General features: G+C 32.6%; 1 protein-coding gene across 1 annotated transcript in view; it reads right to left on the minus strand.

The window, feature by feature from the left end:
• ERCC6L2 (ERCC excision repair 6 like 2) overlaps nt 1-25,672 on the minus strand; it is a gene marked incomplete at both ends in the record, with an annotated part of 144,296 nt that overhangs the window by 87,329 nt on the left and 31,295 nt on the right. Inside the window, 4 exons of the mRNA XM_079706837.1 lie at nt 988-1,195; nt 1,594-1,755; nt 8,563-8,756; nt 18,016-18,138. Of these exons, the coding sequence (XP_079562963.1) occupies nt 988-1,195; nt 1,594-1,755; nt 8,563-8,756; nt 18,016-18,138 (687 nt within the window). The remainder of the gene's footprint in view (nt 1-987; nt 1,196-1,593; nt 1,756-8,562; nt 8,757-18,015; nt 18,139-25,672) is intronic.

The raw sequence follows: 25,672 nt of genomic DNA on the forward strand, positions 1-25,672 counted from the left end.
AGGGTGGGAGGGAGATGCAAGAGGGAGGGGATATGGGGATATACGTATGTATATAGCTAATTCACTTTGTTATACAGCAGAAACTAACACAACATTGTAAAGCAATTATACTTCAATATAATGTTAAAAAAAAGTGGGGTTCATCAAGTATTCCAATTGAATTATAATATATGCTTTGGATCAAAAAGTCAAATGTTGTATCAGTTTCCCCAACTTGCATATCAAGATCATATTTTCCTTTCAAATCTATTTTTTAAAGTAATAATCAACAGGATATCCTAAGATTAGGGTATTTGATAGGACTGCCCCTATTGAGGACAATATTTATTAGATTTAATTCACAGTAATTTTTAGAAACTATTCCATTGTCTGAGCTAGAAGAACCATAAGATTAAAAACTATAAAAGACCACTATATTTTTAAAAAATTTTCTTAAGGTTAACGCCTCAAATTTTCTTATATAATTAACAGAATTTAATTGTAATTTTCCTACAAATTCTTAAAATTAGGTTAGTTGTGTAACTGTACATTGCATTCTACAAGAAATGTACCTATATAAAAAAAGCTTTTAACAACTTTGGCCTGTAGTTAGAATTAAATTACCAAAGAATATACTGGGTTGTAGATGGTACACAGAATAGGAAGGACAAAATATGAACAGAAAACACATTAGGGAGAGAAGTTCTTCTTCCTTCATTGAGGAAGAATTGTATCAAAACCTTCTTGTTCTAAAATAAGAGAAATGAGTTTAATGTATATTAACAGTAAACCTGTTAGATAAAATGTTAGTAAAGTTAGTGAGGAAGATGATTGGTCTCAATTAATATTTTATGAAATTCTACATATAACTTTTTTCATACTGAGTAAAAGGCAAAAAACTATATTCATAAAATACCATAGGAGATAGGTTTTCTCTTCAAAAGGAATATTTTTAGAAAAAATAAAACACGACAAGAAATTCATAATATACACAAAAGCTGTTCTTACCCGGTCTTCCTTCTTAGGCAACTGATCCTTGATTAGAGTCTTGGTACGCCTGAGAAACCATCCAGACATCTTTTTTGCAAGCCTTTGCATGGCCTTTCGGCCAGTAGCTAGTTCTCTTTTTGTTGCTGTGTGTCTCTGACCATGTTCTACTTGGTCAGAAAACTGCTTCTTGAAGTGGATCCTGCTACCTAAAAGTCCTGGCACAGCCCTTTATAAAGGCAATGAGAAAAAATGTTAAGGTTTTATTAAACTATCTAAATAGGAAATCACTGGCTTCTTTTTGCTTTAAAGAAATAAACTAAGTCACTTGTTTATTAATGATAACAATAACAAAAGGCAAGAAAGCAGAATGTTCTTTATGACAATTTTAGTGAACAACTATAAGAAAATGATGGAACTGGTAAATTAGTTCAGATATTTACTTCAGGGACCAAGAATAATAAAGATAGGCTTTCATGGGACACTCTACTCTGTATACTATGTTTGGGATCAAACACGTCTGTAAACAGACAATTTTTTTTCAGAAACAAATAATTAGGAAACAAGGTAACATTGTTAAGGAAGTATTAAATAATTTTCCAAAAAATAAAAAGTGTTTTTACTTACCAGTCCATGACACACCACAATTCTTTCATGTTGTTCTGAAGAATGGTTCCAGTGAGGCCAATTCGGACATTACATTTTAATGCTTTCATAATTTCTGTTACTCTAGCCTTTGGATTCTTGATTCTATGAGCTTCATCTACAATGACAGCTGACCATTCCAAACTATAAAGTGAGGAAAAAGGGAGGAAAGGTTGAAAAAACTTCCCTTTCTTAGTCTATATAATTTTTAGAGTGCAGCTTTCTCTACCAAAGTTTTAAAGTTTTTTTCCTCTTTACTCTTTGTTGATTCCACAGAATTCTCACCTCCTTATTTAAATGATCACAGCTTTGGACAACCCATGAAATTTAAATGTGTAGGAAGATAAAAAGAAATAGAGATTCTGTTTAGTAACAATGAAATGAAATAACTCATTTAAACATGACTAAATTGACAAAAAAGGAATCTTCTAAAAGTAATAAAACAGAGAAATAAATATAAAATAAAAGAAGCAAAACTTACCACGTTAATTATGAGTGAAAAAATATCAATATAAACTCATGATTTTTAAAAGTTGTACTACATAGCTCTGTCTGCTAAAAAGGTTTAGAATTGATTGTTACCCCAGTAGCAATGAACAACCATAGTGGTCAATCCACTAAAAGGAAGCAGATTCCCATGGTGAAACAGTTGATTTCAGGTGTGCAGCAGGGGAAATACTGGAGAGTGAGAAAGCACAGATGTATTCAAAGACAAATGGGGGCATGTCCAAAGGACACAGGAACCAGACTAATTAGAAAATTTAAGCATGATTATAGGATAGTATAAAACATTGAATAAATAAAAACCCAGGAGTTGTATGAAAAAATTTACTTTAGACCTTTACCTCACACCATATACAAAAACTAACTAAAAATAGATCACAGACCTAAATATAAAGCTAAAACTATAAAAGTTATAAAATGTAGGAAGAAATCTTGTGACTCTGGGTTAGGGAAGAATTTCTTAGATATGACACCAAAAGCATGGTCAATAAAAAAATTTTGATAAGTTGGACCTCATCAAAGTTTAAAAACTTTTGCTCTTCCAGACACACAATTAAGAAAATGAAAAGACACGCTACAGACTGGGAGAAAATATTTGCAAATCATAACCTGATAAAGAACTTGTATACAGAATTATATAAAGAACTACTACAACACAGTTGAAGTTAAAACAATCCAATTTAAAAGATGGGTAGAGGGCTTCCCTGGTGGCGCAGTGGTTGAGAGCCCTCCTGCCAATGCAGGGGACATGGGTTCATGCCCCGGTCCAGGAAGATCCCACATGCCGCAGAGTGGCTGGGCCCATGAGCCACGGCCACTGAGCCTGTGCGTCCGGAGCCTGTGCTCCGCAACGGGAGAGGCCACAACAGTGTGAGGCCCACGTACCGCAAAAAAAAAAAAAGTCATCATTAGAAAAATGCAAAAAACCCCCAAGAGATACCACCAAAAACCTATTTGACTGTCAATCAAAAAAAGACTGACAATATTAAGTACTGGCAAGGGAAACTGTAAACCTCATACACTGCTTTTGGGAAAGTACAGCTATTTTTCTAAAACAGTTTGGCTGTTTCTTAAAAAGTTAAAATTTCCTCATACCACCCAGCAATTCCATTCCTAAGCATCTATACAAGAGAAATGAAAATTTACATTCACACAAAGGCTTGTATGTAAATGTTCAGAGCAGCATTATTGGTAATAGCCCAAAAGTGGAAACAATCCAAACGTCCATTCACTGGACAAACAAAATGAGGTATATATATATACACACACAAAATAGTACTGTTCAGCAATAAAAAGGAATAAACTACTGAAACATCATACATGATGAACCCCCCAAAACATATTAAGTGAAAGAAGCCAGACACAAAAGACTACATATTGTATGAAATTTCCAGAAAAGGCAAATCTATAGAGACAGAAAGCAGATTAGTGGTTGCCTGGAACGAGATGGGACCAGAGATTGACTGAAAACCAAAAACTTTTTGAGGTGATGGAAATGTTCTTAAACTGGATTGTGGTGATAAATGCACAACTTTATAAATTTACTAAAAACCATTCTATGCTTAAAATGGGTACATTCTATGGCATGTCAATTGTACCTCAATAATCTATGAGTCCATAGTGATACTCAAAAAACAGGGGTTGGGGAGTGGGAGAGAAACTTTGCTATCATTGTGAATGACCACTGTACCAATTTGTTAGTCTGAAAATTGGAAATTAAAGCAAAAGAATCAAGCATCACTCACCTTGCTTTGCCAGATGAAATTATAGTTAATTTCTAATTATAGGAGAATGCTGTTAATAAGTGTAGAAGAAATGATAAACTTAGGAAAATATTATTTTGCAAAACCCAATAAAATAACTTCAGGGAAGAATAATTTCTGTATGCTAATACCCCTAAGTAAAAGGATTGAGGGACCAGGATATTCAAATGGTAGCAAAGCGTAATCCACAAAGTACTTCTAATTGTAAAGGGAGAAACATAACTTTACAATGGAGAGATCTGACGATCACCTCCTTAGCCTATGGGACAAACTTCACAACATTAATAGTAGAACAACTTGACATTAATATCTCCTGAAATAATGTAATATGAAGTCCACAGCATCATTTATGAAGTATTCTTGTCAAAAATGTCTGACCTGAAGCTAATGAAGTCTTTAGACCAAAATCAGCTTACAAAACTACATAAGTTAGAGGAATACATAACTCCTTGAGAAAGCAATCAGACAAATCTAATGTGAGACATCCTAAAACACAACTAGCCTGGTCCCCTCAAAATGTCTTATAATAAAAAAATAAAGTTGAGGGAATGTTCTAGATTAGAAGAGACTAAACAGACTTAATAGTCAACACACACACACATTAACTTATACCTTGCCAACATATATACACACACACACACAACTGGTGACTATAGGTGTTGAGTATATAGATGTTCATGTACTATTACTTCAGTTTTTCTAAAGGTTTGATCATTTTCTTAATATAAAGTTGAAAAATGATAAGAGATCAAGAACAAAGGAAAAGAGGAGAAAACAATCACAAAATTTTAAAAGCAGGGAAGAAGATGAACAAGACAACTTATAAAAACAGAGGAAGAAGTATCCCATGCCAGTAGTAAAGAAAGCCAAGAAACAATCTGATTCATATTATTGAGCTCTTTCTTAAATGGTAGCACCAGATGATTCTAGAAATTGGAGTTAGGTAAATGTTCAACAGTCTGTTTAAGAAGTTGCTGGAGCACCTATATACTATTCGTTATCCCACAAAATAGCCAGCCAGGACACTGTAAAGTAAGCAAAAGAAGGGCAAAATACAGCAAAATCCTCATTTTTCCTTAAGAGGAAATCAACAAGTGATGTTAAAAACTTAAAGGACAATTTTTAAGTTGCAGCATAAACATGTTCTTTGAGATATGGAAGTAAAAACTAGGAAGATAAGTTAAAGAGTTGAAGGTGACTGTCTCTGAAGAATAGCTAATGGGGGTGGCAGACAGGAGTGAACTGTGTTCATATTTGGCTCTTTAAATAATATGCATATATAACTTTGATAAAAATAAAAATGAAGTAAAACATAATAGTAATAACAAAAAGAGATACAGCTCACTCATAGAGTGTTTATCTACTCTATGGATTATCTATGATAAATGTTTAATCCTGGTCTATCATATAGAGCATTCTCACAAAAATTACTTAATATTTACTCAGATTGAATATAAATTATTTTGAATATTGTTAAAAATAAAGCCATTCAAACAAATAAAGGAAAACTAAATACAACAGAAACTGTAACATTTGATTTTTCTAATTTTGCACAGAAACCTGATTTATATTTATATAACTCTGTTAGAATTCTTATTTAATATTTATAACAATCACAGAAAATAACCACTTAACACTATTATATACTAGAAGTGTAATAAGCACTGAAATACAGAAATTATTCTATATCAAAGACCTCACAGTCTAAAGGAGCAGTTAAACAAAAATTAAAATGACTGTTGCTATGATAAATGAATTTCTTATTACATTTATCTAACTATAGAATATCTCTTATATAATACATTGCATAAAAGCCCAAAGTCAAGGTTTAAATCTCATGTCCACCACTGACTTAGTTGTTGTAGGTTTGGGTAAGTTACTTAACTTCATGCCTCAGATTGTTCCTGTCTTCTGACAGCATCCAGGAAATAGTAACAGGCAAACTTATGAGCTTATAAGTGTAGTAAAATAAAATCCTCTAGCTTACAAAAATGGTAGCTCTAAATCCAACTTTGCAAAATAATTACATTAAATATAAATGGACTAAACACTACAAATAAAAGGCAGGGATTATCAAAAAGGATAAAAATGCAAGACCCAACTATATGCTAACCACAAGACACTCACCTTAAATATAAAGAACAGATAAAAACAAAAAGTTGGAAAATGATAAACATACAGTAAGCATAAGAAATCTGTATTGTCTACATTAATACCAGATAAAACTTCAAGATTATTAGATATGAAAAGGAACATTTTTAAAGATAAAAGGATCAATTTATAAGGAAAAAATACTAATCATCAATGTGTGTGTACCTAATTACAGAGCTTCAAAATATATGAATTGAAAGTTGACAGAACTGAAAGGAGAAATAAACAAATCCATAATTATAATTGAAAATTTCAACATTCCTCTTTCAGAAATTGTAAGCCAATTAGAAAGAAAATCAGTAAAGATAGAGAATACTTGAACAACACCTAACCAAACTGACTTTATTGATATTTATAGAACATCACATCCAACCACGGTAGAAAAAACACTTTTTTCAAGTGTACACAGATCAGAAAATTGCAAATTACACTGCAATGGGATACCACTATACATGCTAAAAACAAAAAGACTGACAATACCAAATATTGGTGAGAATATGAAACAAATGAACTTTAATAGGTTGCTAGTTGGAGTAGAATAGTACAACCTCTCTGGAAAATGGCTTATCAGTTTCTTCTAAAGTTAAACCTATACTTACCATATAACCCAGAAATCCCACTCCTAGGAATTTACAGAAGGGAAATCAAAATATATGTCAAAAGAAGGCTTATACATAAATATTACTTAAATTTTTACTTACAGTAACCAAAAACTGGAAAACCCAAATATCTATCCTCAAATGAATGGGTAATAAAATGTGATATATTCATAAAATGCAATACAATTCTGCATTAAAAAAGAATGATCACTGATACATTCAATAACATAGCTGAATCTTAAAAATATGATGATGAGCAAAAGATGCCAGACACAACAGTTCTGGAGGCTCAAATTGCAAGATCAAAGTGTTGGCAAGTTTGGTTTCTTCTGAGGTCTCTCTCCTTACAGATTGCTGCCCTCTTGCTGTGTCTTCATGTGTCCTTTCCTCTGTGTACATGAGTTCCTCGTATCTCCTTCTCTTCTTCTAAGGACAACCAGTCAGATTAGACTCCCAGATTAAGCCCCACCATAACAGCTTCATTTTAACTTAATTACCTTAAGTTACATTCTGAGGTTCTTGGGAGTTGGGACTTGAACACATGAATTTGGAGGGGACACAATTTAGCTCATAACAAGCCTCCTAATTGGTCTTTCTCCATTCAGTTCAGCTCTACTCTGCACAGAGCAGCTTGGTTACTTATAAAATGTAAATGTAATCATTTTTATCAAAATAGTAATCTCCTGAAAACACTTCAGGGACACTCTGCTGCTCTAAGGATAAAGACCAAAATCCTCTAAGAGGCTTTCAGTGTTCTTTATGATCTGTTCCTTGCTCACCACACTGGTGTTGTCTCCTGGCCACTTCCTTCTTACACTCTAGGCTACAGTCATTACATGCAGAAAGCATCAGAACTGCTTTCATTTATTAAAAAGTGCTGTGATCTTTGTTGCCTGAAGCCCTCTACAATTTTGTTTATAAGGGATACATTTATTTATTTTTGGCTGTGTTGGGTCTTTGTTGCTGCACGCAGGCTTTCTCTAGTTGCAGCAAGCGGGGGTTACTCTTGGTTGCGGTGCGTGGGCTTCTCATTGTGGTAGCTTCTTTGTTGCGGAGCACGGGCTCTAGGCACACTGACTTCAGTAGTTGTGGCATGTAGGCTCAGTAGTTGTGGCTTGCGGGCTCTAGAGCACAGGCTCAGTAGTTGTGGCACACGGGTTTAGTTGCTCCGCGGTATGTGGGATCTTCCTGGACTGGGGATCGAACCCATGTCCCCTGCATTGGCAGGCAGATTCTTAACCACTGCACCACCAGGGAAGTTCTCTCTGCAAATGTTGTTTGTTCCCTCTTCCTGGATTATTTTCCTGCTCTTTCCTATTCTTACCCATCCTTCAATTCTCACTCAGCTCATAGGTCATCTTCTCTGGGAAGCTCCCTGACTACTCTCTCACTCTGCAGCAGTAAGGCCCCTCATGTGCTCCTATAACATCCCCTGTTTCATATTATAGCATTCACATGACTTTATAATTGCCTGTCTCTAGATTCCCCACTAAAATCTTAAGATACAGTTCATTTCTTTTGGGTACTTATAGTCCTGGAATAGTGGTTCGCAATATGTATATGTATTTTTTGCCACTCTATATTCACAACAGACTCCCATAATTAAAATAATTCATGAAAATCACTGTTTTAGTCCAGAGGTATCATACACATAAAAGGTGGTACATGAGATTTAGGACAAGTCCTATGCATTAACATGCATTGTTTGGATAGGTAATAGAGGAAATAAAATAAGGAACTGTAGAAAATCTGACTCAGGTTTTTCTTCTTAGAAAATAAGTTAATTATTATAAACTGTCTATTTCAATAATCCTGAAATCAAGTTAAATCATGTTAAAGAATATTTAGAGCTTTAAAAAAATCACAATATAAAGGGATATATATAATTGACGTAAACAGAATACTAATGCAATCATTCCCATTATTCCGATTACCTGTTAAGTTCATCCAGACATAAGCGCAGTGTTTCGTATGTTGTTAGAGCAATTTCACATTTCCTCTGTTTCACACGAGTCAGTTCACTGTCTTTTTTGTTACCATGTAAAATAGTGACTCTGAAATAACCCCAAGTGTCCAGTTCATCCCTCCAGTTGTAGAGGACAGAAAGAGGAGCAACTATTAAGAACATCTGTAAGAAGAAGAAATTAATGAGATAATTTTTTAAATGAAAAAGAACCCCAAAGTTAAATACAGAATATCAATAGTCCTATTCCTTGATTTTTGACACTGTAATTAATAAGTATAAATACAACTGAGAAATTGAATATATCTGGACTTAGAAGACCATCAAAAAATACTTTGTTGTTTACTTAGCACCTTATTAGGAAAAAAATAGGTACCCATCCTTGTCCAAAGGAGCAGCTATTTTTTATTTTCCCCCCAAAAGGAGTTGAGATAAGAAAAAAATATTCTCCAAAACAAAAAAAAGAGTATAATCAGGATCCCAATAATAACTTTAAGGGCCACGTGGGTAATAGAAATATGCAAAGCAGGCCAGGTTTTTTTATTGAAATGTATGGTCTTCCAGAGCTCTCTTTCCTTTTCACTTTCCTAGTCCATTTCCTCTCCCCCTCTCTCAGATACTATCAGTTGATAAACTGGAAAATTCACTGGAAAATTGAAGCAGTTAGAAGAAAACCTCCTCTTATCACTAGATCAATGACCTACATATATTTACTTCTATATATTCTGCCCTCCCACCTATTACCATGGGTGAACTGTCCATGTTCTTTTCTAAAGACAAACCCTGAACTTATATAGTGGCTCCAATCACTTCCTGTCAACCTGAAGTCAATGATGAAGAAAGTATCCCCAATCTGCCCAACATGATTACATTTTGCTTTTCAATGGACCACATACAACCCCAAGCAAACACATTCTAATATATAGTTCTCAGCATTAAAAAACAGACCAAACAAACAAAAAAATTCTTCCTTAAACCTACATCTCTCTCTAGCTATCCCCCATTACTTTACTTTCTTTATAGAAATGATCCTCAGGAGTTATCAATACTTGTTATCCCTACTTACTCTCCTCCTGTTCTCTCTTAACTCATGTAAGTGGGACTTCTGCCCTAACCCATTAAGATTAACAATATTTCTGTTTAATCTTGAAATAAATGTTTTGGGGTTTCACCAACCTTTCCTGTACTAATCCCAAATCCTGTTGTCATCAGCCATTTTAATTTTTAATGTTTTTATCTCTTACTGTTACCACAATTTCTAAGCTATTTTTTTAATAGGGTTTTAAGTAAGTTTCTTTTCTGAAGTTTTATACTTGTCCTACTTGATAAAGGTGAGCCAATTACACAAACATACAAACAAAAGAATAAAATAACAAACAAAAAAATAATACAATACTACTCTAAATCCTACACTCTCTTCTGTGAAACATTTCAGCTGGGCCATTTGTCAGCTGTAAGATGTCAAATCTGTGACTTTGTTTTAGAAACAGGAAAAAGAAAAAGAAGAGAAGATTAACCTACTAAATGTCAGAGTTCCCTCTTTCTACCCCAGCATCAAGCATCAAGCATCAAGCATATATAAGTACTTTTTTCTCATATGTGATTCATCTCAAATAGTTTCATCTTTTGGCTCGGAATTTATCCTATGAATTCCATTTTTCTCCTACTAACTTCAAATAAAAAATTTGGGCTCCAAGTAATAAGCCCAGTTACTGTCTCTGCCTGACCCCCCCAACCTTTTTACTTTTTAATATCATAAGATGAAAATGTTATCCAAACTCCATCTGAATACTTTGAGCAGTTCTCCACTCGAGGGGTCATTCGTCAAAGGTGTCAATGAATCTACACTTTGCTGTACAGCAGAAACTAACACACCATTGTAAAGCAATTATACTCCAATAAAGGTGCTAAAATAAATAAATAAATAAAAATCCCAAACCTAAAAAAAAAAAAAAAAGGTGCCAATGAACCTAAAGATTCCTAGAATCGGCCCTAAGATTCCAGAAGTTCTTTAAAAATTAAGATATTCCTTATAGACATTATTGGTCTTCAAAGTTGTAAAAGGTAAATCAAATGGATCAGTAACTCATTTTAATACTAAAAGAGGTAAGAGAACTGAGTTATGCCATTTAACAGACATTAACCCAAGGACTTCACATAAAAATGCTATAAAGTAAAAATATTTATTATTTCCTTTTTAGAGATGAGAAGACTAAAGTATAGATGTGTTAAATAATATGCCCAAGGTCATAATACTATAAAGTGGCAAAGTAAGTATTTGAACCCATGTCTGTGTAATTCCAAAGCTCTTAACCAACAATGATATATCATGTTAGCACCTTAAATCAGAAAGCCTATGACCTTGAGATGCATAACTTTCTTATTTGCCACTGTAACTATGGTACTTTGTGCTGTGCTTAGAAAACAAAGGTGTTCAGTTGATAAATGAAATAATGAATAAAAGCATGTGTCAGTGGCAAGGTAGGAATAGCACTGTCTATCCAGAGGACAATGACAGACCACCAGAGCCAAAGTAAAAATTTCACATTGGAGGACGTGTGATATCAAGCTGAAAAATAAAATGTACCTATATTAAGAGAACTTACAGACCATAAAATTGGAATTTTTGCTATTTAACTCAAAGCTCTAAGCATATTCCCTGTAATTAACTCTACAAGCTCAATTCTTTCAAAAATGCCAAATCTAATTAATTTACATCCTAATTGTGCATAATTGATAACTTTTCCTTTGATATATTATGGCTATTTAATATATGGAAATTTAAGTTGAGAATCCACTCTTGGAGCCTCTGCAAATTCCTTTTAGAAAAGCAGCATAATAGTAGTACCAAAACTTGATAAACAGTCTAACAAAGTAGAAAATTATAGACCAATATCACTTAGATCAATGGATAGCAAAACAATAAATATCATCTCTTCTAATTAAACAAAAGTAAATAAAACATGAGAATGGAAATGACAAGTAAAATTATATTTGCAGAAAATGTAAGTAAAGCAAATAAATGAACAGTAAATTAACTAACAAGAATACCAAAGAATTAAGAAAGTCAAATTTAAAAATATATGTGGCACCTTAAATAACTTAGACCAGATTGACTTATAACTTATATACAGATGATTCCAAAAGCAGCAGAATGTATTCCTAAGTTCACATGTGACATTCTCCAGGACAGACCATACGTTAAGCCACAAAAAAAGTCAATATATTTATGAAGGTTGAAATCATATCAAGCATCTTTCCTGATGACAGTGGTATAAAACTAGAAATCAATTACAAGACAAAAACTGGAAAATTCACAAATTTGTGGATATTAAACAACATGCTACTGAACAACCAATGAGTCAAAGAAGAAATCAAAGGAGGAATCAAAAAATACCTTAAGACAAATGAAAATGGAAATATAATGTACTAAAATTTATTGCTGCAGCAATAGCAGTTCTATGAGGAAAGTTCATAGTGATAAATGACTACCTCAAGAAACAAAAAAATTCTCAAATACACAACCAAACTTACACCTCAAGGAACTAGAAAAACACAAACTAGAAAATGAAGCCTAAAGTTAGTAGAAGGAGGAAAATAATAAAGATCAGAGTGGAAATAAACAAAATAGAGACTAAAAAGATGACAGACAAGGTTAATGAAACTAAGAGCTGATTCTCTGACAACACACACAAAATTGACAAACCTTTAGCTAGATGTAACAGAAAAAAAGAGGGCTCAAATAAAATCAGAAATAAAAGAGGAGAACTTACAGTTGATACCACAGATATAAAAAGGATCATAAGAGACTACTACGAACAATTTTCTGCCAACAAATTGGAAAACTAGAAGAAAGGGATATATTCTTAGAAACATACAACGTACCAAGACTGAATCATGAAGAAATAGAAAATCTGAACAGAACAGTTCCTAGTAAGGAAATTGAATAAGTAACCAAAAACCTCCAAATAAACAAAAGTTCAGGACCAGACAGCTTCACTGGTAAAATCTATCAAACATTCAAAGAAGAATTAATACCAATCCTTCTCAAACTTTTTGAAAAAACAGAAGAGCAGGGGATGCTTCCAAACTTATTTTATGAGGCCCAATACCAAAACCAGACAAGGATACCATAAGAAAGGAAAATTATAGGCTATATCCCTGATGGACATAAATATAAAATCCTCAATGAAATATTAGCAAAATGAATCCAACAATACATCAAAAATGATCATAAATTATGATCAAGTGAGATTTATTCCATAGATGCAAGGATGATTCAACATATGCAAATCAACTGCATGATACACCACATTAACAAAATGAAGAATAAAAACCATACGATCATCTCAATAGAGCAGAAAAAGCATTTGAGGAAATTCAACAACCATTTATGATAAAAACTCAACAAATTGGGTAGAGAGACAACATACCTCAACATAATAAAGGCCATATATGACCAGCACACAGCTAACATCATACTCAATGCTGAGAGCTGAAAACTTTTCCTGTAAGACAAGGAACAAGACAAAGATGTCCACTTTCACCACTTTTATTCCCATAGTACTGAAAATCCTAACCAGAGGGGAAAAAAAAATCCAAATTTGAAAGGAAGTAAAACTGTCACTATTTGCCAAAGACATAGAAATACACAGAAAACCCTAAACATTCCACCAGAAAGCTGTTAGAATTAATAAAGAAATTGAGTAAAGTTACAGGATACAAAGTCAATACAAAAATCCGTTGTATTTTTACACATTAACAACAAACTATTAGAAAGAGAAATTAAGCAAACAATCCCATTTACAACTGTATGAAAAAGGATAAAATAACTAGAAATAAATTTAAACAAAGAAATAAAAAACCTGTACACTGAAAACTATGAGACACTGATGAAACAAATTTTAAATGTCACAAATAAATAGTAAGATAATCCATGCTCATGGAAGAATAAATATTGTCAAGATATCAATAAATGGTGCTGGTAAAACTGGATAACCACATGCAAAAGAATGAAACTGGGTCACTATCTTATACCATACACAAAAATGAACTCAAAATGGATTAAAGACTTGAAATTAAGACCTGAAACCATAAAACTCCTAGAAGAAAACATAGATGGTAAGCTCCTTTACATCTTGACAATGAATTTTTTGATTTGACACCAAAGGCAAAGGCAACAAAAGCAAAAACCAAAAAGTAGGACTACATCAAGCTAAAAAGCTTCTGTACAACAAAGAAAACCATCCACAAAATGAAAAGGAAATCTACTAAATGGGAGAAAATATTTTCAGACCATGTATATAACAAGGGGTTAATATCCAAAATATATAAAGAACTCAGTAGCAAAATCAAACAAGTAGCATCATTTGCAAGATAATAAACTAAAGAAATAGTGTATAGTAAATAAAATACTGGAAAATTTTTTGTTTAATCACCATTGAAATTGCGTCTGATGCTGGTATTATGACTGCTAGAAAAATCCTCCCTCTCTGCATTAATACTGATTATGAATTTTACACAGAATCTTTAAAGTTTTATCAAACAAGATAGTAGTACTTTTAAAATAATTTACTTTAATTCATTTTCATAAAGACTGAATTCCAATCTTAACAGCCTAAATCTAAAGTATCATTCCAAGAATATTTGAAATGCATAGTTTGTATGTTTTCCCTTAGGAATTTATTCTTGGCACAAAACATCTATTTCACACATTCTTAGATGATTTATTCACACTTGAAAAGGTTAAAAATATATATAAGATGCATCATGTATCACACATACATACCTCCAACCCATCACTCCTTAATTGATAATATTTAAATTCATTAAAAGGATTTTTTCAAGTAGTTCGAACATTAATTTTTCAATATTCCATTGAAATTCTGGCATTAGCATAATAAATATAAAGAAATTTCTCTTCTAAAAAAAAAAAAAGAAATTTCTCTTCTAGCTATTTAATAGACCATCTTTTAATTTTATTTATTTATTTATTTATGGCTGTGTTGGGTCTTCGTTTCTGTGCGAGGGCTTTCTCTAGTTGTGGCAAGCGGGGGCCACTCTTCATCGCGGTGCACGGGCCTCTCACTATCGCAGCCTCTCTTGTTGCGGAGCACAGGCTCCAGACACACAGGCTCAGTAATTGTGGCTCACAGGCCCAGTTGCTCCAAGGCATGTGGGATCTTCCCAGACCAGGGCTCGAACCCGTGTCCCCTGCACTGGCAGGCAGATTCTCAACCACTGCGCCACCAGGGAAACCCAACAGACTATCTTTTAAAAATGCACAGAGTTTTTAAATGGATCAAAACAAATTTATCTTTTGTACATTTCATCACACAAAATTATAAGTTTTGTTTGGATTTGCTTCTGGGGAATACTGTAGGACGTCACTGGTAATCTCATTAAAAACTTTCTTTATAGAATTCCAGTTCAAATGATTAACTAAACACATGCATTTATTGATGCCAATAAAACAAAAGAACAAATATAAAAATAAATCCCTAATAGCAGTAAAATGCCTGGAAGGGCACTACCGGATGATCAGAACACTACAAGAGCAGATGAGAACTGACATACTTGAAGACCTGAGGAATTCATCCTTTACCTACGTAAGAGAAACCTTCCAAAAAAAAAAGAAAACCCACAAAGTGAGTTTTCCCAGAAGAAACTTAAATATGACAAAACCAACAAAATAAAACAACAACAACAAGAAACTCAATGAAGAACAGGCAGTTGGAAGGACTGGGTCATGGAAACAAATGGAACATTAAATGTAAATAGATTAAATTCTTCAATCAAAAGACATAAAGTGGTTGAATGGTTTAAAAAAAAAAAAGACCCAAACACATATTACCTACGAAATTCACTTCAGCTTTAAAGACACATATAAACTGAAGGTGAGTGGATGGAAAATGATATTCCATGCAAATGGAAACCAAAAGAAAGTGGGGATAGCTATTCTTAGAGACAAAGAAGGTCATTAGATCATGATAAAAGGGTCAATTCATCAAGAGGATGTTAATAACTGTAAATATTTATACACCCAATATCAGAACACCTAAGTATATAAAGGAAATATTAACAGATGTGAAGAGGAAAAAAATGGCAACAATAAAATAATAGGGGACTTCAATACTCCACTTTCAACAATGGATCACTCAGACATAAAATCAATAAAGAAACATTGAACTTAAACTACACATTGGATCAGATGGACCTAGTGACACATACAGAACATTCAACAGCAGCAGAATATGGAACATATGGAATGTTCTCCAGGACAGATAAAATGTTAGGAGACAGGACAAGTCCTAATAAACTTAATAAACTTAAGAAGACTGAAATCATGTCAAATATCTTATCACATAATGGTATGATATCAATAAAAGGGGAAAACTAAAAAATCCACAAATATGTTGAGATTAAATAATATGCTCCTCAACAACCAATGGGTCGAAGAAGAAATCAAAAACAAAATCGAAAAATACCTTAAGACAAATGAAAACTGAAACACAACATACCAAAACTTATGGGACACAGCAAAAGGAGTTCTAAGAGGGAAGTATATAGCGATAAATGCCTATATTAAAAAAAAAAAAGTCATATATACAACCCAACTCTATACCTTAAGAATCTAGAAAAAGAAGAACAAATTAAGCCCAAAGTTAGTAGATGGAAAGAAACAACAAAGATCAGAGAGGATAAATGAAATAGAGACTAGAGAGATAATAGAAAAAATTAATAAAACTAAGGGCTGTTTTTTGAAAAGATAAACAAAACTGACACCCTTAGCTAGACTAAGAAAAAGAGAGAAGTCTCAAATAAATATAATTAGAAATGAAACAGGAGACATTACAAATAATAACACAGAAATACAAAGGATCATATGAAATTACTCTGCACTATTATACACCACCAAATTAGATAACCTAGAAGAAATGGACAAATTCCTATAAACAGACAACCTACCAAGACTGAATCACGAAGAAACAGAAAATCTGAACGCAACAGTTACTAGTAAGGAGATTCAATCATTAACCAAAAACCTCCAAACAAACAAAAATCTAGGACCAGACACCTTCACTGGTAAATTCTACCAAATTAACACCAATTCTTCCCACATTCTTCCAAAAAACATAGAAGAGGAGGGGATACTTCCAAACATTTACAAGGCCAGCATAACCCTTATACCAAAACCAGACAAGAACACCACAAGGAAGGAAAATTACAGGCTAATATCCCTGATAAACATAAATCCTCAGTGAAATACTAGCAAACTGGATTCAACAATACATTAAAAGGATCATACACCATCGTCAAGTGAGATTTATTCCAGGGATGCAAGGATGGTTCAACACATTCATATCAATCTGAAAACAAAGCTAAAAACAGTACTTGAACTCTTGAAAACTTAAAACACATTAAGAATTATAATGCTTCTTTAGGATCAAATTTAAATTGACACTAAGAATGGACCTATGCTATTGAAAATAATAGGAAATTTAAAGTAATAAGATTTTTTAATACCTTAAGCCAATACTTCTCAAAATTTTATACTGAAATGCCCTTAATCATAGACAAGAGTAAACTTGGACTTCTCAGCAATCTTATATATAAGAAATATGTAAAAGACACTGTTTAAAAACGTGTAGAAAGTGGTTCATCACCATAATATGATAAGGATTTCACGAAATCAGTTAAACTTTATTTCTATCCAGTTTTCTGGATGCTGAGGACAATATAAAAGTCAGACACATACCTATAGTACACCTTTCTTTTTTGCATTTCATTTTTTTTTAGAAATCTCTTATTTTTATAAGAATTATGTATAATATATTTATAAACACATATTTACAAAGGAGAAAGCTGAAGAATAGATATGAATAGCGTTAACAGTCACATGGGCAGAGACAGTGACAAGCCTAGACCTTACTTAGCCTTTCTGATTCCAACTTTGATGTTCCTTATATAGGAAGGATTTGTTTCATATATTCAGGAGGTAATTATTCTGCTAAGCAACTTTATCACTGAGGCACCTGTGTTAGCAATATCTACTACTGTCTGCGTTTCATTCTCACATAAATAAAAAACAATACAATGGACTTCAATTAACTTTACATACACATTCATGGAAATTTAACAAATTAAATTAAGTCATGTAAATCTTGCCAAGCAAAAGATTGAAAGCCCCACCTCACCTCCAAAATTCAAACTGAAATTACATTTTGCTATTTTCAGAGTCAATCATATCTAACTTGAGGACAAAACTGATAATCCTTCAGAAATTAGGTCTATGAAAGAAATGTTTAAATAATGTCTTTAAATACTTATGTTTTAAATTTATACTATAATGTATAATGTTTAAAAGTTTCCAGACACTTTTGCAATACCAGCTTCATGAACTGTACATTTCTAGATATCTTACCTTTTTTGCTGTAGAAGAAAGGGGTTCCTTTTTCATACTTCTTAGTAAAAACTCTGGCATGTTATTTTCAATATCTTCACGAGTTCCCTTTTTACCCAAAACTGCAGCCAAAAATGAAATAACCTAGGGAGAAAAAATCCAATTTTTTCAATCACTGTGTATTGTGATGGACAAAATTTTACTGTTTACCTGAATACTCAGTAAGTGACAATTTGAGTACGTACAAATAGATTTGCTGGGAGGAAACACAATATGAACCACTAGTATTGGTTTTCTTTATTTTTATTAACAAACAAATCTATAATATAAAAGTTACCCTTGAATGCAGTAAAAAAAATTAAAATAAAAATTCTCACATTGCCATCTCTTCCATGATCAGTTCTACTACTCAATGAATTCTTTCTTCATCTCATCAGTTGAGATATCATATTCTTTATTACAATAAACTGTGTACATTCCTTTTTCCTTGTAGAAAATAAACTCATTAAAGGGGTAATACTTGGCTCATAAATTTGTACATTTTTCTGTATCCAATACATATAGGTGGAATGATAGAATGTTATTTTAAGATAAAGTAAGGCAATTCATCATTATACACACCTTTCTGAATAACAGCTATTCTCCAAATATCAAGTGAGAAAGAGAAAAAGACATAGGAAAACAGGAAATGTAACTTCATACAATGAAGAGCAAGAGATATTTAAACTAGACCTTGGTTCAAATTTCAATCTAAGTTGCTTGGCAGATATGTGAACTTGGGCAACTAAGTTAATCTCTTTGAATAACTAAAATTATATGAAAACACCAAATATAATACTGGAAGAGTTGTTTTAAATATTAAGGGGAAAATATATGAGGTATACATATATATGGGGAAAATAACTGATCATTACTTTAGAAAAATAAGTTATACAAATATTAAAATCTAAAGAAAAAATATGAGAGAATTAGAAAAACTAGCAAAAAATAGTGTTTTCAACATGGTGTGGATACCTACAATGTGAATCTCAAATGACAGAAGAAAAAGAATGGTGCAGAAATATTTGAAGAGATAAGGGCTGAAAGCTTTCAAAAACTGATTTCAAAAATCAAGCCATACACAGTGGTTAAGAATCCATCTGCCAATGCAGGGTACAAGGGTTCAACCCCTGGTCCGGGAAGATCCCACATGCCGCAGAGCTACTGAGCCCACGCACCACCACTACTGAGCCTGCGCTCTAGAGCCCGTGCTCCACAACAAGAGAAGCCACTGCAATGAGAAGCCCACGTACTACAACGAAGAGTAGCCCTTGCTCGCCACAGCTAGAGAATGCCCATACACAGCAAAGAAGACCCAGCACAGCCAAAAATATATTAAATAATTTTTTTAAAAAGCCATATATTCCATATTGACTAAGAACATGAAGCCAAAAAAAAAAAAAAAATCCACAAGTAGTTCCTGCAGAGAAAAAATTGCTCAAAATTTGAGACAGAAATATATTAAAAGTGGTCAGAGGAAAAAAACAACAGATTATCTATTAAGTAAGCAACAATTAGTCAAATAGCTGATCTTGCAGCAAAAACAGTGGAGATAATATACAATGGAGTGATATTTTTATTTAGGTCTTTAATCCATTTTGACTTTATTTTTTGTATATGGTGTTAAGAGAATCTTCTAATTTCATTCTTTACATGTAGCTGTCCAGTTTTCCCAGTGCCACTAATTAAAGAGACTGTGTTTTCTCCACTGTATATTCTTGCCTCCTTTGTCATAGATTAATTGACCACAGGTGCATGGGTTTATTTCTGGATTTTCTATCCTGTTCCACTGATCTATGTCTGTTTTTGTGCCAGTATCATATGCCTTTGATTATTGAAGCTTTATAGAACAGTCTGAAGTCAGGGAGCCTGATTCCTCCAGCTCTGTTTTTTCTTTCTCAAGATTACTTTGGCTATCTGGGGTCTTTTGTGTTTCCATACAAATTTTGAAATTTTTTGCTCTACTTCTGTGAAAAATGCCATTGGTAATTTGATAGCGATTGCATTGAATCTGTCACTGCCTAAATGTAAAAAACTCCTACAGAAAAACATAGGCAGAACACTCTTTGACATAAAATGCAGCAATATCTTTTTGGATCCGTCTCCTAGAGTAATGGAAATAAAAATAAACTGGGACCTAATTAAATTGAAAAGGTTTTCCACAGCAAAGGAAACCATAAACAAAACAAAAGACAACCTATATAATGGGAGAAAATATTTGCAAATGATGTGACTGACAAGGGATTAATTTCCAAAATATACAAATAGCTTATACAACTCAACATCAATAAAACAAACAACTCAACCAAAAAATGGGGAGAAGATCTAAATAGACATTTCTCCAAAGAAGACATAAAGATGGCCAAAAGGAACATGAAAAAAAATGCTCAACATCATTATTAGAGAAATGCACATCAAAACTACAACGAGGTATCACCTCACTCCAGTCAGAATGGTCATCATCAAAAAGTCTATAAATAATAAATGCTGGAGAGGGTGTGGAGAAAAAGGAACCCAACTACACTGTTGGTGGGAATGTAAGTTGGTACAGACACTATGGAGAACAGTATGGAGGTTCTGTTCACAATGTGTAACACTTACACAAAAAACATCTACAACAAGAGGTAGAGAAGGACCATTCAAACAAAAACCCAACAAAAGTTGATAAAGCTATATTAATATCAGATAATACTGAGGCAAAAAGCATTACTAAATTAAAGAGGTACACTTGATACTGATTAATTCATTTGGAAGTTATACGAAGTGTAAATTACTAAAGAAGAAACATTTACTGAAACAAAAGTAGTCAAATTGACAAGCACAATGGTAGATTTTGAAATAACTTAGTAAGAACAAAACAAAGAAACCAGTAAAGATATAGAATATTTGAAAAAAATGGTAAGCAAACTTGACCTAATAAACATTTGATAGACCACTGTAAACTACAGCAAAACATAGTTTCACTTAAAGTACACATGAAATATTTACCAAAGTTGACATGCAAAGTCATAGAGCAAATCTTAATACATCCAACAGACAAAAATCATACAGAATATGTTCTTTGGTCACAGTGCAAGAAATCAGAAATAACAAAAATATAAATAGAAAATCCCCAAATATTTGGAAAGTAAGGAATATATTTCAAAGTAGATAGAACTCACAATGGAGATTAGAAAATATTTAAGTTGAATACTAATGAGTAATAATTACATATTAAATTTGTGGAATACATTTAAAGCCATGCTTTATGGGCTTAAATGCATATATATTAGGACAGAAGAGAGCCAGCGAATAAAATATCTAAGAATCTATCTGAAAAGTATATAAAAATAACAGAAAACTTAACACACAAAAATAGAATTATAAAACATGAAAAAGCATAAAATAAAAAAGATTGACAAAGCCAAATGATCCTTCTGTGAAAAGATTTTTAAAAGTGATGACCCCTAGAAAACTGACAAAAAATATAGAAACTAAGAGAACAGGCAAACACACACAAAAAAATATATAAGACATAATAAACAATGTTATGCCAATAACTGTGAAATTTTAGGTGAAATGGAAAAACAGAACTTATCAACACTGAAACAAGAAGAAATGGAAATTTTACATATTCAAATAACTATTATAGAAATCTAAATACATAATTACAAACCTTCTACAAAGAAAACTAAGGGTCAAATAGCCACCAATAAAGTCTATCAATGCTAAAGAAAGCTATAATGCCAGTCTTAAACTCCTCCAGATTTTAGAAAAAGGGAGAAATGTTCTCAACTCATTTTATGAGTTCAACATAACCTTGATAAGAAAATCTAACAAAAATATGGGAAATTCACAGGCCAATTTCTCATACTCACATAGGAGCAAAGCTCTTAAAATATTAGCAAATGGAACATAGAAATGTAAAAAAGAAATATATACTAACACCAAGTTTGGTTGACTCTGGAAATGTAATGTTGGTTTAACCTTCAAAATTTAGATATTAGATATGTATTAACTAGTATCTTAGGTACTACACTTAGCTTTCCTAACTCTTAGCTTCCTTAAAATAAAAATAAATTAAAATAGGACAATCTGTTGGGTTGGCCAAAAGGTTTGCTCTGTTTTTTCCATAAGATGGTTCTAGTAGCACTTAGTTGTCTTCTAACTTCATTCAAAACAATTTTGTTAGATTGTATGTGACAGCTGTCATATCAGTGTGCATTTTAAAAAAAACATCAAAATTGGTGAATTTTTGTGTAGCCATTTTAATATTGAAGATGGAAGAAAAAAGCAACATTTTCAGCATATTGTGCTTTATTATTTCAAGAAAGGTAAAAATGCAACCGAAATGCAAAAAAAGATTTGCGCAATGTATGCAGAAGGTGCTGTGACTGATTGAACATGCCCAAAGTGGCTTGTGAAGTTTCGTCCTGGAGATTTCACCACGGTCAGGTAGAGCAGTTGAAGTTAATAGCGAGACATTAATTGAGAACAATCAACGTTTTACACCATGCAGAAGACAGCCAACATACTCAAAATATCCAAATCAAGCACTGAAAATCATTTGCTGGGTTATGTTTAATCCCTTTGATGTTTGGGTGCCACATTAATTGAAAAAAACCTTCTTATATTTCTGCATGCAATTCTCTACTTAAAATCAATGAAAACGTTCCGTTTTTAAAACAAATTGTGATAGGTAATGAAAAGTAGATACTGTACAATAATGTGGGATGGAAGGGATCATGAGGCAAGTGAAATGAACCACCAACAACTACACCAAAGGCCGGTCTTCATCCAAAGAAGGTGATGTTGTGTATATGGTGGGATTGGAAGGGAGTCCTCTATTATGAGCTCCTTCCAGAAAACCAAACGATTAATTCCAACAAGTACTGCTCCCAATTAGAACAACTCAAAGCAGCACTCGACAAAAAGCATCCAGAATAAGTCAACAAAAAACGCATAATCTTCCATCAGGATAATGCAAGACCACATGTTTCTTTGATGACCAGGCAAAACTGTTACAGCTTCGCTGGGAAATTCTGATTCATCCACCATATTCACCAGACATTGCACCTTTGGATTTCTATTTATTTTGATCTTTACAAAATTCTCGTAATGGAAAAAGATAGAATTAGGAAGCTGCCTGAAAAATGGCAGAAGGTAGTGGAACAAAAGGGTGAATACATTGTTCAATAAAGTTATTGGTGAAAATGAAAAATGTGTCTTTTACTTTTACTTAAAAAACGAAGGCACTTTTTGGCCAGCCCAACATTTCACTTCAAGATACTTACATTTTACGTGAAATGATACATTAGCTTTAAGCACATAGTAAAAAGTTGGGAATGTATATCTTTATCACTAGAGGAAACATGAAAAAATAATAAACAGAGCACAGTTAAAAATCAATAGAAGAGTTAAAATGGAATTCTAAAAAATATCCTATCAACCCAAAATAAAGGAGAAATATTAAAACAGAAAGCAATCTGTTCAAACAGAAAACAAACAATATAACCAAATCCAAACATAACAGGAATTATATTAAACGTAAATGGACTAAACACTCCAATTAAACATCAGAGGCTGTCAGGATAAATAAAAGACTTGTCTCCAAGAGACACATTTTAAATATAAAGACACAGCTTGAAATAAAGGGTTGGAAAAAGACAAACCATTCTAACAGTCAGCATAAGTATACTGGAGTGGTTATCTTAATATCAGATAAAGTAGATTTCAAATTGTATTACCAGAAATACAGAATAAAGGGGTCAGGAAGACATAGTGATCATAAAAGTTTACAACCTAATAACAGAGCTTCAAAGTACATGAAGACAAAATTGACAGAATTAAAAGGAAAAATAGACAAACCCAAAATCATAGCAGGAGATTTTAACTTTCCTCCCTCAGCTATTAATACTAAAAACATAGAAAATCTGAATATTATCAATTACCTTGAACTGCTAATTGGTAATTATATAGAATAGTACATCCAACTGCAGAAACAATAGCAGAAAAACTGCAGATACAATGAAGTACCGAACAACAGAGAAGATTAGCAAAGCTAAAAGTTTATTCTTTGAAAAGATCAACAAAATCAATACCCCTCAAGTTATACTAATTAAGAATAAAATAGAGGCTACAAAAGATCCACATTAAGATACAGAGAGGTATTACTCAGATGCCACAAATACTAAAAGAATAAAAAAGGAACATGAGGAAGTATTTATGCCAATCAATTTGACAACTTACATAAAACAGATAAATTCTTTGAAAAATACAATTTACCAAAATTGATACAGCAAAAAATAGAAAACCTGAATGGCCACATATCTATTAAAGTAATTGAATTCATTAACAAAAAACTTCCCTTAAAGAAAACTCCAGGTCTAAAAGATTTCACTAGTAAATTCCATCAAATATATAAGTATAAAATAACTTAAATACACAACCTTTTTAGAAAAGACAGAAGAAAGAAACACCTTGCAGTTTATTTTAAGAGGCCTACAAAGCCCAGATACAAAACCAGACAAACATATTGTAAGAAAAGAAAATTACAAACCAATATCCATAATAAATATAAATGCAAAAATTATTCAAATATTAAGCAACTGAATCCAGCAATTAAAAAAAAAAACAAAATCTGATGACCAAACTAGGTTTAATCCCAGGAATACAAAATTAGTTTAACATTTAAAAACCAACTAATATAAATCTTACTGATTTATATAATAATATATTAACAGAATAAATGGGGAAAAAACATGATTATCACAATAGATGTCAAAAAATATTTGATAAAATTCAATACACATTAACTATAATAAATCTCAGAAATATGGACTAGAAGGAAACATCCTAACTCTGATAAAAGCTACTAAGAAAATCCTATAGTTAATATACTTACTGTTGAAATATTAAATGCTTTCTCTGTAAAAGCAGGAATGAGATAAGGATGTCACTCCCACTAGTTCTATTCAAATTGTACTGAGATCATACCTAGATAGTGAAATAAGGCAAGAAAAAGAAATAAAAGGCATAAAAATTGAAGAAGTAAAATTCTATTTGTGGATGACATGATTGTTTACATAGAAAACCCTAAGGCATTTACAAAACAACTACTAGAACTAATAAGTGAAGAATTTAGCAACATACAAAACATACAAACATAACTTTGACTTTTATATAATACCATCAAAAAATTTGAAAGTTAAATGAAAAAATCCATTTACAAAAGCATCAAAAATATAAGAATGAATTTAACAAAAAATGTATAAGGCCCACGCACAAAACTATAGAACACTGCTGAGACAAATTAAAGACCTAAATAAGGGAGCTATCACTTCATGTTAATTCTCCCCAAACTGTTGTATAAATTCAATACAACTAAACTCCACAATCTTAATCAAAATCCAGACAGATTTGTCCATGGAACTTGACAAACTGATTAAAACTTTACATGGAAATGCAAAGGGATAAAAAGAGACAGGAAATAACAAGAAGGTACTTAACACAAAATTGAGTGTAAGTGGGACTGGTTCAAGAGGGCAGAGAAGAAGGACGTGCTCTCACTCCCTCTTGCGAGAGCACCGGAATCACAACTAACTGCTGAACAATCATGGACAGGAAGACACTGGAACTCACCAAAAAAGATACCCCACAT

The sequence above is a fragment of the Hyperoodon ampullatus genome (assembly GCF_949752795.1).
Source record: "Hyperoodon ampullatus genome assembly, chromosome: 6".
NCBI classification, from domain to species: Eukaryota; Metazoa; Chordata; class Mammalia; order Artiodactyla; family Ziphiidae; genus Hyperoodon; species Hyperoodon ampullatus.